Here is a 16,341-nt window from a genome sequence, read left to right as displayed (position 1 = left end):
CTGGGCTAGGGGGCGTGGACCCGGGCTGCCTCTTGGCACCTGTGTCCGTAGGCCCGGAGTGGCCAGAGGCATTCTGGGACCCCGGCTGCTCAGGGCCTATGCGCAGGCCTATAGGCTAGGAGCGGCCTGGGTACCGAGCATGTTCCCGGGACCCAGGCCTCTCAGAACCTGTGTATGCAAATTAACCCTCCATCTTTGTCGGGTTAATTTGCATACTCCTGATTGGCTGGTGAGCGTAGCGGAGGTATGGTCAATTTACATGTTTCTTTTTTATTATATAGGATTAGAGGCCTCGTGCATGAATTTGTACATGGGTGGGGTCCGGCCGGCCTGGCCAGGGGGAGGGGACATGGGCGGTTTGCCAGCCTGCCTGCTGGTCGAACTCCTGGCCGAGGGGACAATTTGCATATTAGCCTTTTATTATCTCAGATATACACTGAGTGGCCAGATTATTATGTGTTCAGAGATCATAATAATCTGGCCACTCAGTGTATATATATATATATAAAGGCTAATATGCAAAGTGTCCCCTCAGGAGTTCGACCAGGAGTTTGATCACTCACTATGATGTGCTGACCACCAGGGGGCAGCATGGAACACGGTGGGCAACTGGCGGTGGGGCGCTGAGGGAGCGAGGGAAGGAGGAGGAGGGGAGCCCTGCAGTGGCGTGTGCGTGGGTGGCAAGGGAAGGAGGAGGTGGGGAGGTGGGGAACCTGATCGCCAGCCAGGCCTAGGGACCCTACCCGTGTACGAATTTTGTGCACTGGGCCTCTAGTTTGTATGTATTCAGCAATTAAGAGCAGAAACCGTCCTGAGAATTTCTCCTCTAACTGAAATTTACATTCAATTCTGAACGGGACCGATTTTAATAAAATGAGTAGCATATGCACCCATCCTCACTTAGCAGAGCCATACACTAGGTTGAACTGTAGCCAGCTCAGGGCTGAGAGGACTTCCCAGGGGTGCCGCGGAGCACCGTCACGGGCAAGGGTTTCTTAGCTTTCAGAGTTCTGAGCTGAAGTGAGAATTTTCTGAACATTTAAGGTATGAAGAGCAGGAGTAAAATGGGAAGGAACACAGGGTAATTCATAAAAATGAAACAAATCTCAACCATTAAAACAGCTGCTTTGCGCTTAGGAAGCCTCCCTTTCCTTAGCCCGAAGGGCCTCATTTAAGGAAACTGAGCGGCTTCTTAAGAGCTTGTTTACGCCCAATGCTTCCTTCCCATGTGGGCAGATAAGGCCGTGCAAAGGCTCGAAAGGCTGCACAAAGCTGGCTCTAGTGCCCCTGATTGCAAACCTCTTCAAACCACTGCTTAGCAAGCGTGACTTTCACATGGACGGAAAGTTTTGTTTTTCCTGCGTTAATCAACACAAGGCGCCGACTCCTTCAGAGAAAACTCCCTCAGGTACAGCTCATCCCAGTTTCGCCGAAGCCCGAGGAGGAGGCGGTGTCTCCACCCTGAGCTCCGCGAACCCTGCTTGTCCTTGACAAGCCCGCAGACACGTGGTTCTGAGACACAGAGAGAGGGCCTGGGGCGGGGGCGGCGGCACAGGATGCAGAGGACCCGCACCCCGCACCGCTGTCCGCCCGGCCCGTAACTGACAGACACTCCTGTGTCCATTCGCTTCCTGCCTTTCAGGACGAGGGGTCACAGTATGTTTTGTTTTTCTTCGCGGTGGTGTTGGCGTGACCAGATACCCAGAGGTGTCAAAGGAAACAAGAAAAGAGCCATCCTAATTTACATCATTTGATTAATACAGCACTTAAGGGAAACAATGAGCATAGTGAATTATCCAATCAAAAGGATACAGCTTTATATTGTTACAAAAAATAAAAACCTCACCTTGTTTCCAGTACAGAGACAGATCATTGTAACACAGGACCACAGTTGCACACCCAGCTGGCAAACACTGGGTCTGGAATTCCTTCCCCAACCACATTACATCAGCTTGACACATCTGTAAAACATCTTCCCTGTAGTCAGACCCTCAGGATCAGGCCCGGGAGGCGCCCTCCACCCGGCCAGCATCTAGCTCATCCCCCTCTGAAGACACTGGTAAGAGCAGCACAGCCCACAGCGATGGCGCTGCCTCAGCAGGAAGGGCTCTCGCCTGTCAAGGGAGGGGACCAGGAGCCTAAGTGCTGAGAACTCAGCCAGGCAGCCGAGGGAGAGGGAAGGAGCAGGGGGAGAGCCACAGAGAAAACGGAGAAAGTATGACTTTAGGGGTAACCGTTTCAATTATAGTCAACTCCAGCCTGGCATCGCCGAGACACCGAGAGCCACGGACGCTGGGAAAGTTCACTTCTTGAGTGTGATTTGAGGTTATTTGATCTTTTCTCAGTGGTTCTCGAGTCGTTCTGTTCGGGAAACGGCAATGACTTCTTTCATCAGCCATGGTTTTCCTAAGACAGCACAGGGTGGTGTGGCCGGGAAGACAGACACGCGGGCCCAGCCGCAGAAGGATGGCTCTGAAGTTGGGCCAGCAGAGGGGATCGCTGTGCACGTGGGGGAGGCACCATCCGTTCCTCGCTGGGAGCGTGGCCTTGAGGCTGCGGGGCCAAAAGACCTGGCGGAGCCCAGTCTCTCCCAGACAGGTACCGGCAGAGTGCTGGCCCAGCAGCTGGAGCGCCGGGCGCCGGCCCTCAGCTGGCCCTCAGCTGGCTCACACACGCATGCACAGGGCAGGGAACCAAGTAACCAACCCCTGGAAAGTGGTTTCAGTGTTTTTTTTAAAAAAATTATTTCCTCCTTTCAATCTGGTCTTCACCTCAAAACCGTTCCTCCGCACAGCCGTTTCCTATGGTTCTGCGAGGGTAGTTGCATCGCAGAGGACCAACGGCTGGACCCCTCGGGCTACAATGTAGACCTTCCAGTGGGCGGCACCAGCGTAGCCTGCAAGGGAAGCAGCAACGGAAGCGTGTGAACGTCAGGGCCTGGGCACGCCTGCAAAGCCAGGCGCATCTCGCTCTGAAGGTCTTTCAGGCCCTCCTGGCATAAATATGCCCGGGTACCTCCAGTCTTCTCTGTAGCCTGACACCCAGCAGGAGCCACTCTGAACCAGCTCCATTGCTGCCCTCACCTGGGGACGGAACGCCAATCCCACAGGTTCACATCGGCAGGTGCTCTGACGGGCTGGTGCTGGGCACCAATTCCTGCGTACTGACCTCATCATTTTCAGCGAGAAGACAGGATGGGCTGAGGGGGAGGGGTCCCCTACTCGGTTTTCCTGAGATATCTACAACATGGCCTCATTACAGAACACCCAGATTGACCCAACCCAGCATTTCCTAAAGTGTGTCCTCCTGTAAGAAGTCCAAGGAAGATGGGTTCTGTGGCCAAGTAAGTTTGAGAAACACTAGATTCCTCCAGGGCTTTTTGGAGCCTTTTGTACATAATGTGCACTATGTATTGCCAAGACAGGCATTTCCCGAAGTCTACTGACCAAAGGACCCCATTTGCCAAGGGCCTTTCCGGGGGGCGCCTGCTCCTGCCGGTCCTGAGTGACCTGAAGAACTCCTTAGGAAACACTCATCAGAATCATCTGAGTGGGCGGAAAGGTGACTTAAATGCTTTACCACGTCAGTACACTCTTGATGGAAATTTCCTAGCGGCTGATGTGCCCTACTCATCTGTAAACGAGAGCCCCGAGCAGACCCGAGCCTCTGCCTGGGGCGTCAGGAAAGCTCCCTGTGCGCAGTGACTGCACAATCGGGCGGGTGCAGGCTCACGGCGCCTGACCCCTACGTCACCCTGGCCCCTCTCACAGGTTTCTGGTGGTCTGTACCCTTGTCCCCTTCCCCTCAACCCTCACAGGACAATGCTTATCATGTCGTCATGTCAAAAGCACAGAAGCTGCTTGTCACGCTGCCATTCCTAAGGGTCCCTGAGCTGCTCAAGATGCCACCTGTCCTCAACCCTCCACTGTAGGGCCTGCTCTTGGGTCCTCACTTGTAACTGAGGCGGCCGCAGCCAGGCGTCTGTTGCTGCCACTGCTCAGGTGCCCACTGTCCTCCCTGCCTTCTCCCAGGCATGCACGTCCTCTTCTTGTTCTCTTCTGTCTCCTGGCCCTTCTCCACATCCCTGTCACGTGGCTGGCCTTTCGTGGGCACTGCCAACCTCAGGGCTCCGTTCCGCCTGGTCTGTGGCCGGCCAGTCACAGCTTGGCAGGCATCAGGCCCTGGATTTCAGGCTAGTCTGGACTATGCCCACTGGACCTGCCGCTCAAAGCTTCTCTGACCTCTGCCAGGCACCCACTCCTTCTTCTCCCTCATTCTATAGCTGGCATTCTAGATGCTAGTGGGAGCCGGAGGCCTGGAATTTGGATAACTAAGGTGTTTCTGCAGTTGTCTGAACTGTCAGGATTTGTAGAGCGTAAGACGACTTTGAATGCACAACTACACACTCCCAGCGCCATGCGTGCGGGTTGTGCAGCCGTCACGCCTTATGGGAGCGTCACTCCACCACAGGAAGATAGGTCCAGAACACTTTCCACACAAGAATCTTCCTTTCTGCAGAATTCCCAGGGGCCAGGCCAGCTGCGCTCCATCATCAGTCAATGGTTAATTGGTGCATCTTCATTTTTCTATTTCTAAACTGAAATCAAAGCTATGTAACTTGGATTAAAACTTGGCACACTTCACAGTGTGCACCCGTCCTCCAAAGGCGGTGAGGTTTCTAGGGACCCAGGTTTTCTGAAAAGGTAAATTAGAGAAATCAACTGGGAAACCAGGCTGGGCTCTGCCAGGGTCTCCAGGCCTCCCTAGGCTTTGTGAGGCAGGAAAGACAGGAGGGCAATGGGATCCTTGCTGATTTATTTGCTTCTGCCAAGAAAACTCTACAGTCACACTGATTGCTACTGACAGCAATTGACTTAAACCTGTTTCCCTGGAACCAACTTCTAGAATATAATGCACAGAACAAGTCACAGTTGGGAAATCATGGAGCCGAGGGTGAGTCATGGCTGTGAGGCTGTGACCGGCCTGTGGGACCCACCCGGGAGGTGAGACGCCTGTGCAGCTGCTGCCCTTACATGCTGCTTGCACTGCATTGTTACATTAGCAAAATGGCACCGCAAGGGCTTTCCTCGAATCTGGAACTGAACCTCCCCTGACCTGACTGCTAAACGAGACACTAAGACTAGTGGCTTTCTTTGCTTAACTGACGGTGAGGCCCTGGCGTGTCACCTCTCCTCTTTGGGTCTCACTCCCCTCAGCTGTAAAATAAAGGCCTGCTCTCGATATCTGCATAACCCTTCCTAACTTGGACACGTATATTCTACATGCATATACAAGACCTTCCCTTCTGCCACGTTTTCTCATTAGTTGTTCCATTTAAGCATAAATATTGACCTATTAGTAAAAAATGCTAGTCTTGACTCTACTTAATTGATCTTAGTGAAGGCAATATTTAATTCTTACACTATTTTTTGAGTTAAAAACTAAAAAGATCCTGGGGTCGACCTTGCCCTCCTGGGGCCCCGCCTACCGATATCGCCGGGCTCCAGCGGCATGGCCATGGAGTGGCAGTGTCTCCGGCACTGGAAGGGCGGGATGAGCTGCAGCATGGCCTCTCCGCTGCCAAGGGTGAACAGGTCATGCATCCTATGCATCTGGAGGAAACACAGGGCAGAAAAGGAAGGAAAAGAAAACACAGTAAAACCCAGGGGTGTGGGAGATTAATAACAAACATCCATACACACATGGCTCTGAGTTCCCTAGCAGCCTTAGTTAAAAGGAAAACAGAACCAGTAACACAATTCACAATCACGTCCAAAAGACAAAAACAAACTAGTTTCTCCAAAGCATGGCATCTCTCAGTATTGAGACCAGGGTAAAAATCGCTAATAGCTTCTATAGAGACACTGAATTAAGTGGGACCTCAACAATCGCCCTACAGTAGAAATGGCACAAGCTTCATAATTTACAACTATTTCTAGTCACAACTTCAAAGCAGGTCAAAGGCAAAACATTAAACTGCAATTTCACGAAAGTCTAGCAAAGGCCAACACATGTTGGTCTAAGAATGCAGTCTTCTGAGGGACTAGTTTGATCCAGACTTTTAAACTGACAGATGTCTATATATCCTTTGGGCAATGGACTATTCCTTCTTACTGCCAATGTTTTGATGAGAATCAAAGAGTGGCAAGTTCAAGTTTACACTTTCTGGCAAGACCCAGGTGAGCAGATATGTCATGCTACTGACTGAAAGCTAATGACAGTAAGATTGGCCTCTGATTTTGAAAACCAAGGAGGCCACCAGGTTATGCACCTGCAGAGGCAATGGCTACACTTCTGAGGGAGCACTACTGCCACCCACAGGCATGGCATGCACCCTGCTGGGTGCCAGGCACAGTTGCAAACCCTGGGCCACCTAAGTAGGACAAAGGGAGAGGCTGATCTGGCTCACCCAGGTGAGAGAGAACCCCTCGCCTCCCCTCCCAGCCCTGCCCATCTGGGAAACCCTCCAGGTGCCCACATAAAGCAGGGACCCGAAGCCTGACTTTCCTCTTCACCACGCAGGGCCTCCAGAGTCTTAGATTTTGGCCCATCTTCTCTTGTCCCCAACCCTGGTCTCCCTGTTGCTCCCACAGGCCCTGGCCATGACTGGTTCCATGGCTACACGAGAGCCATTCCAACTGTTGCTGCAGTGACAGGAGGAGGACTAGGGAGGTCTGGTGTCTGGAGCTGCCTGCAACCGACTGGTCCCAGCAGAAGCCCTGGCACCTGCACTCTTGAAAAATCCCTGAAGACCAACACCAGGTGGATGTACTAGTATTTCTTTTCATATAAGCCGAGGGGGTGGGACCATGCTCTTCCACACCCAGGATGGGAAGAAGCGGACACCAGGGTGGAGCAGGCCCGCTGTGGGCAACAATGTGGAAGGGGTGCAGGGACCTGGAGCTCCTCACGTCTCCCCCCAGTGCAATCAAATCTCCACTTCCGTATCCCAAGGCTCCTGCAGACATGGGGCTTCCAGGCCCAGGGCCCAGGGACATGGACAACAGGGTGGAGTCGCAAGGCCGTCTCGAGCCTGGGCCAGGGTGGGGAACAGATGCTCCAAGAAACCAGACTCAGGATTTTTGCCTGTTTGGGCCACTCCCCTTCCCAAAACATCTTGAGAACCATAACAAGATGACTCTGATAGGCGGCTGAGTAACTCTGTATTTACCACTTTGGCTGGGCTCCTTGGGTTCCTGTTAAGCAGGCTAATGAAATTAACTAGATTCAAGTGGGAAAAGCAAGATAAAGATAAAGGCCCTCGCCCAGAATGATATCCTAATTATGAAGATGAAATCATACGAGGGCCCCGAGTCCAGCCAGCGACAGGATAAACTTCTTTAAAATCAAGGAAGAGCCCAGCACCTCCACCCTACTGCTGGCAGACAGAAGAGCTTACTTCTAGACACAATGATTGTTTTTCTAGGCTTTGAAATTCCTTTAACACGATTCAGCAAATTGGGAGCCAATAGTATCAGGAGGTTGAAGACACAACCCAGAGTTGGTAGGGGTCACAGTTTGGAAAATTTAATTTTTTTACCGAGTAAAATTTCATGATTTTAATTCTTTCAAACCAATCCAGGCTCAAAAACCTTCCTCAGGAATGAGACTCAACAAAAGAGCAATTCAGAGACAAGTAAGCCGACATAGACACAGCACAGCTCTGCCGAGGCCAGTGGAAGGGGAAGTGAGGGGCCGGGTTGGCCCTGGGCTGAGGTGAAAGGCGCGGCCCCTAAGCTGGGCTGCCTGCCTCGGGCACATGCCCGTCCACCATTTAGTCCCCAAACCTCTCCATGCTCCCAAGCTTTTTGCTTCTCCAGTTCTCTACCTGAGGTTCCTCCTCCATTTCTGGGGCAAGCCAACCTGGGAGCGTGGGTGGGGGAGAGCCTCCTATTAACTTGCTGTGTCCTTGGGCAAATCATTTACTCTCGCTAGGGCTCAGTTTCCTTAACTACAAAATGAGTGACCTGGACTATGAATTTACAAACTGCTCTCTTATAGTTGCCTGCTTTCTACTTTGAGGTAGAGAAGTCAGACTAACTTAGGGTTCTACGTACTTGAACGCAGAAGCGTGGCTTCCGGGAGGTAGACTTGCAGGAGGCAGACTCTCCACAGCATGTCTTCCTAAAGGAGCTGGCTGCCCGGTATCCTGGCTACCAGGGAGGGTGTCCCTGCAATCCGCCCCCAAGTTGATGTGCAGGGAAGGCCTTGATTATGTCATCGGCCCAGGTCCCCAAGGAGGAAAGTTCTGGATCTAAGTGCTCTCAAAATTTCCTACCTTACTCCCCACAATAGGTTCTGGTTGAAGAAAGAAGCACTTTTTCAAGGAGGCATCTTTTGGAAATGGGAGGTGGGTGAAAACAGGAAAGAGCTCACGTAAAATGTGTGATCTGTTCAGAGGTCTTCTCCTATAAAAGTTTGGAAGAGAAAAAAGTTATTAAACTGGGCAAGCCAGCCTCCGACTAACATAGAGCTGAGCAGAGTGGGAAAACTGTGGGTGGTGGGCAAAGAGGAAAAATATCAGGATAATATCTTAAGTATTAGGTCCATGAAGAACAGTCATGCCAAATCAATTAACTGTAACATGTACACGCACACACATAAACTCCACAGCCACGATTTGTCCATGTGGGTGGGTGTTTATAAAATCCAGCTAAAACAACATATAGAGGAAGGAAAGAAACAATCCATTCATTCTATCTTGGAAACGAGACTGAAGTACTAACAGGCCAAGTGGGAGAAGAGACCAGGGGAGGAGGAAGCAGCAAACATGGAGAGCCTTCTCCGGAGGTGGAGCGCCGTGCACTGGGAAGCCTGACTGGCTTGTTAAACTGAGTCACTGATCATGAAAGAAACAGCAAATTTAACGAAAAGCAGAAGCACCGAGACATTATCCAACAGAAAGCCTGAAAGCAATTTTCCTTCCCTGTGGAAGGTTCTAGATCAGCGGCTGCCAACCTTTCGGACCTCAGGGACCACCGTGGTCCTCAGACCATTGGGTGGCGATCGCTGTTCTAGATGGAAACTGGCTTTCCTTTTCTTTCTAGACAGCACCCCAAGAAATGGACCGTGTCTTCTGTAGGACACAGGGAGGAACAGGGGGCAGATCTGAGTTTCAGTCCCAACTGAGTGACCTTAAGCAAGGTACTTAACCTCTCTGATTGCCACTTTTCTGATCTGAAAGGTGACAATGACAATTCCTACTTCCCAGAGCTATTCTGAGCATCACCACTGAGCAACAGACACTACGCACACCAAGGCACGCTGCCTGGCACAGAGCGTGCCAGGGAATGCAGCCTCCCTTCCATTCTTCGTGCTCTCTCTTCAGCCCTCAACGCTCAGGACCCACGCTGCAGAAACACAACGCTAAACACATACTTAGAAATAAACTACGACTCTATTAGGCAGCCCTGGTGTCCACCCAGGCTGTCACTCCTCTGGACACGTCTCTTCACTCGTCCCTTTCTCTCTCATCACCGGTTTGTCCACTGTGAGCTCCTGCGTGTTCTTTGACTTGCACGGTACCTGCAGTGTTGACACTTGGGCTGCCCGCTTCCCACACACACAGGCCAAGCGCCCTTTTGACACTCACCACGGATAAGAAAATGGGAACCACCGGTGAGGAAAGCAGCGCCACCACTTGGTGAAAAACCCTTCCTCGAAGCCTTCTGTCACCTCTGGGTACTGGCACAGAAAATGCTGAATGTCCTCCGACAACAGGGGCCGTTCCGTCTGGGCAAGGCCAAAAACAAAAGCAAAGCAGAACAGAATTACTTCCCAGGAATGTCACAGAGCTTGACGGTTTCTGGCCATTAAAAGGGTAGTCAGTCAGTGGGAGAATCAGCCTCTTGCTCACCTTGATCACCAGAGGATGAAGTCTCTCAAATTCCTTTGGGGCATCTGCCAGGAGCATTACCTTGAGGGGTAATTTCTGGGCACAACCAGTGCAGTTGGCAGGGATGAGGTCTGACTCATTCTGCTCACGGTCGTTTGTCCACCAGGGGTCAAAATCTGAGTGAGGAAGAGAGATGGAGGAGGCAGATACAGGAAGAACACAGCAGGTAAATCCAATAGGCCAGCCATGAAGTAGGAAGGAAAGATATACTAAGAATTTTTAAAGCTGACAATGGCAACCTCTGAAAAGGAGCAGAGTGTGGGGGGGAGGAGGGGAAGGAATTGTGGAGACAGCGCGGGAAGGAGAGGTACTTTTCCCTGCAGACTCTTCTACACTTTATGGGAAATTTTTTTTTAACGTGTACACGTATCTCCTAAGCCAAACCAACAAATGAAGCCGAACAAGAAGACACTCAGTGGCATGGGGTGGAGATGTAGTTCCTCCACCTTCTTAAAAATATGTTTTTATTTATTTCAGAGAGAAAGGGAAAGAGAGAAAGATCAATGAAGAGAGAATCATCAATGGGCTGCCTCCTGCATGCCCCACACTGGGGGTCGAGCCTGCAACCCAGGCATGTGCCCTGACCGGGAATCGAACCCGGGACCCTTTAGTCCACAGGCCAAGGCTCTACCCCCGGAGCACCACCGGCCAGAGCTCCTCCACCATTTTCTAACCTGGGGCCCACACGTGTGACCCGTCTACAGCACACGGGGGAGGGGCTGGCAGAGAGGGTCCCACCATCAGTGATGAGTCCCGCTGCGTGTCCTCTCCAGCACTCTGGGTGTGTGCCTAGACCCTTGGTTCGCAAGCCCAAATGGAGGCCAGGCTGGCTCCAGGAAGGAGGAGTGAGAAAAGGGTGCAGAGAGAAGGCATGGAGGGGAGATCAGACATTCCTGGGCCCATCTCTGGAGTAAAGTGAATTGACTAGCCCGGCTCAGAAGCGGGTAGGGGGGACTAACCATGGTTTCTGCCCCCAGGACTGCAGGTGGGTAAAGGAAGAGTGCCCTCCCGGGCCCTGATGCGGTGCTGGGTGGCCCCTGCCTGAGGGGCTGGCTCTGCTGCTACACAGCGCTTCTCAGTTTCCCTCGGTTCCTTCCCTCCAGCACGCCTGTTTACAACCTCACTGTACTACTTCTTGTTTGCTTTTTGTTCCATTCTGGCCTTTACGTGTGTTCTCTGAGATATGTGTTTGTGATAAACTCTAATTTGAATCCAAAATGTTTCACCAGATGGTTTCTGATTAAAACCCAATGGAAACCAACTGAGGAGAGAGCCTAGAACAAAGACAGCAGACAAGCCAACGTGGCTGAACTGTGCCGTCAGCTCTTCACACCGACAAGCACACCTGGAGACTGACTGCTGAGCACACAGCATGTCGCCGCCCAGCAGTGCTCTGTCCTTGTTTCCTTCCAGCGGCAGGAGCAGCGTGGAGGACACCCGTCGGGGAAGCCTGCCTGTGTTCTCAGTGCTCCCGGGCACCCTCCACTCTGGCAGACAGAACCTGCGTTTCCCCGAGGCAGCTGCCAAATCCCCCTCTCCCGTCTCACCCATGGGAGATCACCAGCCAGAGGCCTACCGCCCCCTTACCCGAGGGGCCTCTGTCCCTCACCGGTCGCCGGGAGCCTCGGGGCAGCTGAAACCCTTTGGTGGCACCTAAGGCTGCAAAGTTATAGTTTTTTTTTCCTTCAGGAATACTTTTAAATATTCCTTATCAGAGGCCAAATAGGATGGATTCTTTTTTAAAAAACAACTTCACATTATTAATATTTTTATGTTTTTTGTTGATTTCAGAAAGGAAGGGGGAGAGAGCTAGAAACATCTATGATGAGAGAGAATCATTGATTGGCTGCTTCCTGCATGCCCCCTACTGGGGATCGCTCCTGCAATCTGGGCATGTGCCCTTGACCGGAATCAAACCTGGGACCCTTCAGTCCACAGGCCGACGCTCTATCCACTGAACTAAACCAGCTAGGGCAATATGATGGATTCTTGCCAACATACAAGAACTCTGGGTAATGGTCATACGTGAGGCATACATAATGACAACAGGTCATAATTATATAGCATTTCAGTTTCCAGAGTACTTGTGAGCGAGGGAGGGGGGGAGGAGAAGGGGAACTAATGTGCGAAGTGCCAGGCCCTACGGCAGTCACTTTCACGCGCTGTGGGGTTACTTTTACCCTGTGATTACTGAGGAGATGAGCACACCGAGAGTGAGGCAGAGTGTGGTGGGGAGAGCACAGAGGATGCGGGTGGTGGTGGTGGTGGGGGATAAGAGGACAGTGGCTCTGAGGCGGCTGTAATGAGGGTCCGAGGGCTTGGAGAGCTTGAAGCACTTGTGACTGTAGTGAAAGCAAAACAAGGAACCATCACAGGCCTGTGAGGAGCGGCTTCCTGGTGCTCCAGGAGGCTATTCTGGTTGTGACTGGGCTGTCCTAGGGAGGGGGCTGGGAAGAGGAAGATGGGGCTGTCCTCTGGTTTTGTCCCTTTAGGCGAGGGGTGTACTGTGATGAGAGGTGAGATATACTGAGTCTAAACGGAGGCAGCAGGCTTGGGAGGAAGAGGGGCCTCCTGGGCAGGGATGACCCATCTGTAGATCTAAGCAGCACTCCAGCATGTCTGTGCGGCTGGCTCTGCCCACGAGCTCCGCCCTGAGGGAGCAGCGACACAGAAGGCAGAGACCTGAAGGTTTCTCTTCACACTGGGGGCATGAGGAGGCAGGAGTGGAGGGAAAGGGCACTATTTTGCTTTCTCTGTGGAGATACCATATCAAAACAACAACCGCTTTACTGAGATACAATCCAGTGGTTTTTAGTATATTCAGAGTATGTAACCAGCACCATCATCCAACACCCTAAAAAGAAACGCTGCTGCTATTAGTAGTCCTTTCCCATTCCAACCCCTCCTGCTAGCCCTGAGCATGGGTTTGCCTGTTCTGGTATTTCATAGAAATGGAATCTACATTTTGTGTCTGACTCCTTCAACTTAGTGTAATGTTTTCAAGGTTCATCCATGTGATAGCCCGTATCAGTTCTTCATTCCTGTCTATTGCCGAGCGGCACTCCTTATATGGATAGACTATATTTCGTTTATTCATCCATAAGTTGCTGGACATTTCTACTTCGGGGCTATTATGAATAATGCTCTTATAAATATTTGCGTGCAAATTTTTGGGTGGGCAAATGTTTTCAGTTCTCTTGTGTACATACCTAGGAGTGGAATTACTAGGTCATTTGCTTACTCTGTGTTTTAACTTTTTGAGCAACTGCCAAACTGTGTTCCAAAGCAGCTGTGCTATTTTACGTTCCCATCAGGAATGGATGAGGGTTCCAATTCCTCCACATCCTTGCCAACACTTCTTATTGTCTATCTTTTTGTTACAGCCATCCTCGTGTGCATGAAGTACCTTCTCACTGGTTTTGGTTTGCATTTCCATGATGGCTACTGATGTTGAGCATCTTTTCAGATGCATATTCGTTATCTGTATATCTTTTTTGGAGAAATGCCTATTCAAATCTTCTGCCCATTTTTAATTGGATTATTTGCCTTTCTATTATTGAATCATAAGAGTTGTACAGAATAAATTCTTGAAAAAGAAAAAATTATGAGGAAATGGCTTTACCAGATGTAAAAACACAGTGGCATTCTATAAAGCTAGTATAAGTAAAGTAGTCAAGTCTACCCTCAGTACCCACAGGCTCCTGTCGCCTACTCCCTGAGACGTATGTGTAACCCAATCGATACTCCAGGGCTTGTGAGTCACCCACACACGTGCAGAGCAGCAATCCCAGCCGAGGGGGGACAGGACCCACCCTTTCTGTTTCACCTCTCCCACTATAAACAAATGTCCTTTTCACCATTTACTTAGTGCCACATTTTCTGCAGTTTTGTGATTTTACTGTTTAAAATGGCCCCAAGGCTGTGGGGGAGTGGAGGAGTAGGGGAACTCTCTGTACTTTCTGCTCAATTTTGCTATGAACCTAATACTGCTCTAAAAAAATAGTTTGTAAGAATAATAAAAAAATGTCCCTGAGCCAAGTGCTAAAGTGCTGTCTAGTGTCCCCAAGTACAGGCTGTGATGTGCCTTCCAGAGAAAATACATGTGTTAGATCAACTTTGTTCAGGCAAGAGTTATAGCGCTGTTGACCGAGTTCAATGTTAATGAATCAACACTATAAAATGAGGTGTCTTTAAACAGAAACATACAGAAAACAAGGTCTGTATTGATCAGCTGATGATGTGGCCAGAGGCTTCAGGAACCTGCCTCTATTTCCCCTGGGGGTGTGGGTCAGTATTCACTGATTCAGTGTTTGCAGGGATTTTACAGAACATAACTACAGCACACAGTGAGAACCGACTGTATGATCCCATAAAGGAACAGACAAAAAACTTAATAAAATAGAATAAAGAATGTGGCAAGAGATCCAGAATATTTAATTCATGATCAAGGTCAATCTTAATTCACTGAATAAAGGATGGATTCAGTAAGTTATACTGGGACAAGCGGCTACCTATTTGGAAGAAAATAAAGTTTAATTCTTACCTTTCATTATACACTGAAATAAATTCTATATAAACTAAATATATAAATGGAGAAAACAAAATTTTAAAAATAATAAAATAATTAGAGGAAAATATGAGATGATTTTTATAATTTGGGGAGCCAAAAAGGCTTCTCATGCAAGGCATAAGTCAAGATGCAAGATTTAATCAGTATTTGCATATAAGAAATATAAGAGGTGAAAAATTAATATCTTTAATACATAATGAACTCCTATTTGATAAAAAAAAGTTTAAATGGGCAAAGAATATGAACACATAATCCACAGAAAAATAAATATAAATGACCTATAAAACATATGAAAAGACATCCAACACCATTATTAAAGAAATGCAACTTAAAATGAGATACAATTCTTCAGTTTTCTAACTGGCAAAATAATGGCAATATTCAGTGTTGATGATCAACACATGCAAGTTTATGAAGACAATTTGGTAGTTAGTATTTATTAAATGTAAACTGTGCATGCCCTTTGATCCAGCCATTCTACTTCCAAGAATCGCTCTTATAGCAATAACAGTGTATGTGTATAAAGGTAAGTGTATATGAACGTCCCATTTTTTATAATAGCCAAAAAACACACCCACTAGTAACTGTTTAATTATGGAATATTCACAGAATGAAATAATAATGAAATCTTGAAAAATGTATATACTGGGTTGAACAGTGCCCCCCAAATTCATGTCCTCTGGAACCTCAGAATGTAACCATATTTGGGAATAAGGGCTTTGCAGATGTAATTAATTAAGACAAGGTCATAGTGAAGTTGGATGGGCCCTAAATCCAATCTAAATGGTGTCCTTGTAAGAAGAGAGGACATGCAGAGGGAAGAGGCAGAGCCACCACAGCGAAGGAATGCCAAGGATTGCTGGCAATCACCAGACGCTAGAAGAAAGATTCCTCCCCAGAGACTTCAAGAGGGAGCATGGCTCTCACAATACCTTGATTTTGGACTACCAGCCTTCAGGACTGTGAGAAAAGGAATTTCTGTTGTTTTAGTCACCAGCCTGTGGCACTGTGTTATGGCAGCCTTAGAAACTAACATAATGTGTCTAGCCAAAAATAGGTACATAAGCCTTTTTCTGTGTGTACGAACCAAAAAAGTATTTTATATTTATGTATGTTAAGTGTATCTATCTGTACAAGCCATGGAAAAACTCAAGATGTATATAAAATTATTACCAGTGGAAAAGAAAGAAATTATTACCAGGGTTGTTTGAGTGGAGGAGTTAGAGCAATAGAGGCAAGGAATTTTACTTTATTAAAAGTATATTTTAAAAAATGAAAATCTTACACCTCTTTATTTGTATGTAAGTGTTTTATGTGTTTTTTAAATAAAAATGTCTTCGGAGACTGAAAACTTAAGCTGAGTGTCAACTTTGAAATGTAGAGTTCAGTCACCTCAGAGGCAAGAACGGAGAACTGTGTGTGGCCAGGCTGGTGGCCAGCAAAGGAGGAGGGGAAAAGGATCCTGAAAGGGGGTAGCTTATGCCACCCATATGAATTAGAGGAGCCCAAACTTCAAGAAGAGCCACTTCCCTGGCCGGGTAGTTCCTTTGGTTAGAGCATCTTCCTCATACACCAAGGTTGCAGGTTCAATCTCTGGTCAGGGCACACACAAGAATCAACTAATGAACGCATAAATAAGTGGAACAACAAATCAATGTTTCTCTCTCTCTCCCTACCTCTCAATCTCTCTAAAGAAGAAGAAGAGCTACTTTTGATTTCTCTGCAACCTTGAGATCACCAAGGTGGATAAAGAATGTGCTTATATTGGGTGGTAAGGGACTGAGGAACGGCCAGGCAGTGAAATGTCTGGCTGCTGGGGACAATTGGGGTTCTTCCTTCCCTTGCCATAGACCCCCCTCAATAGGAAAGACAGAAG

The 16,341-nt window shown here is 48.9% G+C and overlaps 1 protein-coding gene across 2 annotated transcripts in view; it reads right to left on the bottom strand.

The window, feature by feature from the left end:
* Positions 1–1,737: 1,737 nt before the first annotated feature.
* Positions 1,738–16,341, bottom strand: part of C10H6orf89 (chromosome 10 C6orf89 homolog) — a 32,827-nt gene continuing 18,223 nt past the window's right edge. For both annotated transcript variants that reach the window (XM_008151962.3, XM_054722095.1), the window contains exons 4-8: positions 9,857–10,011; positions 9,593–9,732; positions 8,279–8,408; positions 5,489–5,612; positions 1,738–2,896 (exon numbers count right to left, since the gene is read on the bottom strand). In XM_008151962.3, the coding sequence (XP_008150184.2) occupies positions 2,802–2,896; positions 5,489–5,612; positions 8,279–8,408; positions 9,593–9,732; positions 9,857–10,011 (644 nt within the window). In that variant the 3' untranslated portion in view covers positions 1,738–2,801. The remainder of the gene's footprint in view (positions 2,897–5,488; positions 5,613–8,278; positions 8,409–9,592; positions 9,733–9,856; positions 10,012–16,341) is intronic.

The sequence above is a fragment of the Eptesicus fuscus genome, chromosome 10, assembly GCF_027574615.1.
Source record: "Eptesicus fuscus isolate TK198812 chromosome 10, DD_ASM_mEF_20220401, whole genome shotgun sequence".
Classification (NCBI taxonomy): Eukaryota; Metazoa; Chordata; class Mammalia; order Chiroptera; family Vespertilionidae; genus Eptesicus; species Eptesicus fuscus.
The sequence above is the reverse complement of the archived record's forward strand: the minus strand, read 5'-3'. Positions and strand labels throughout refer to the sequence as shown.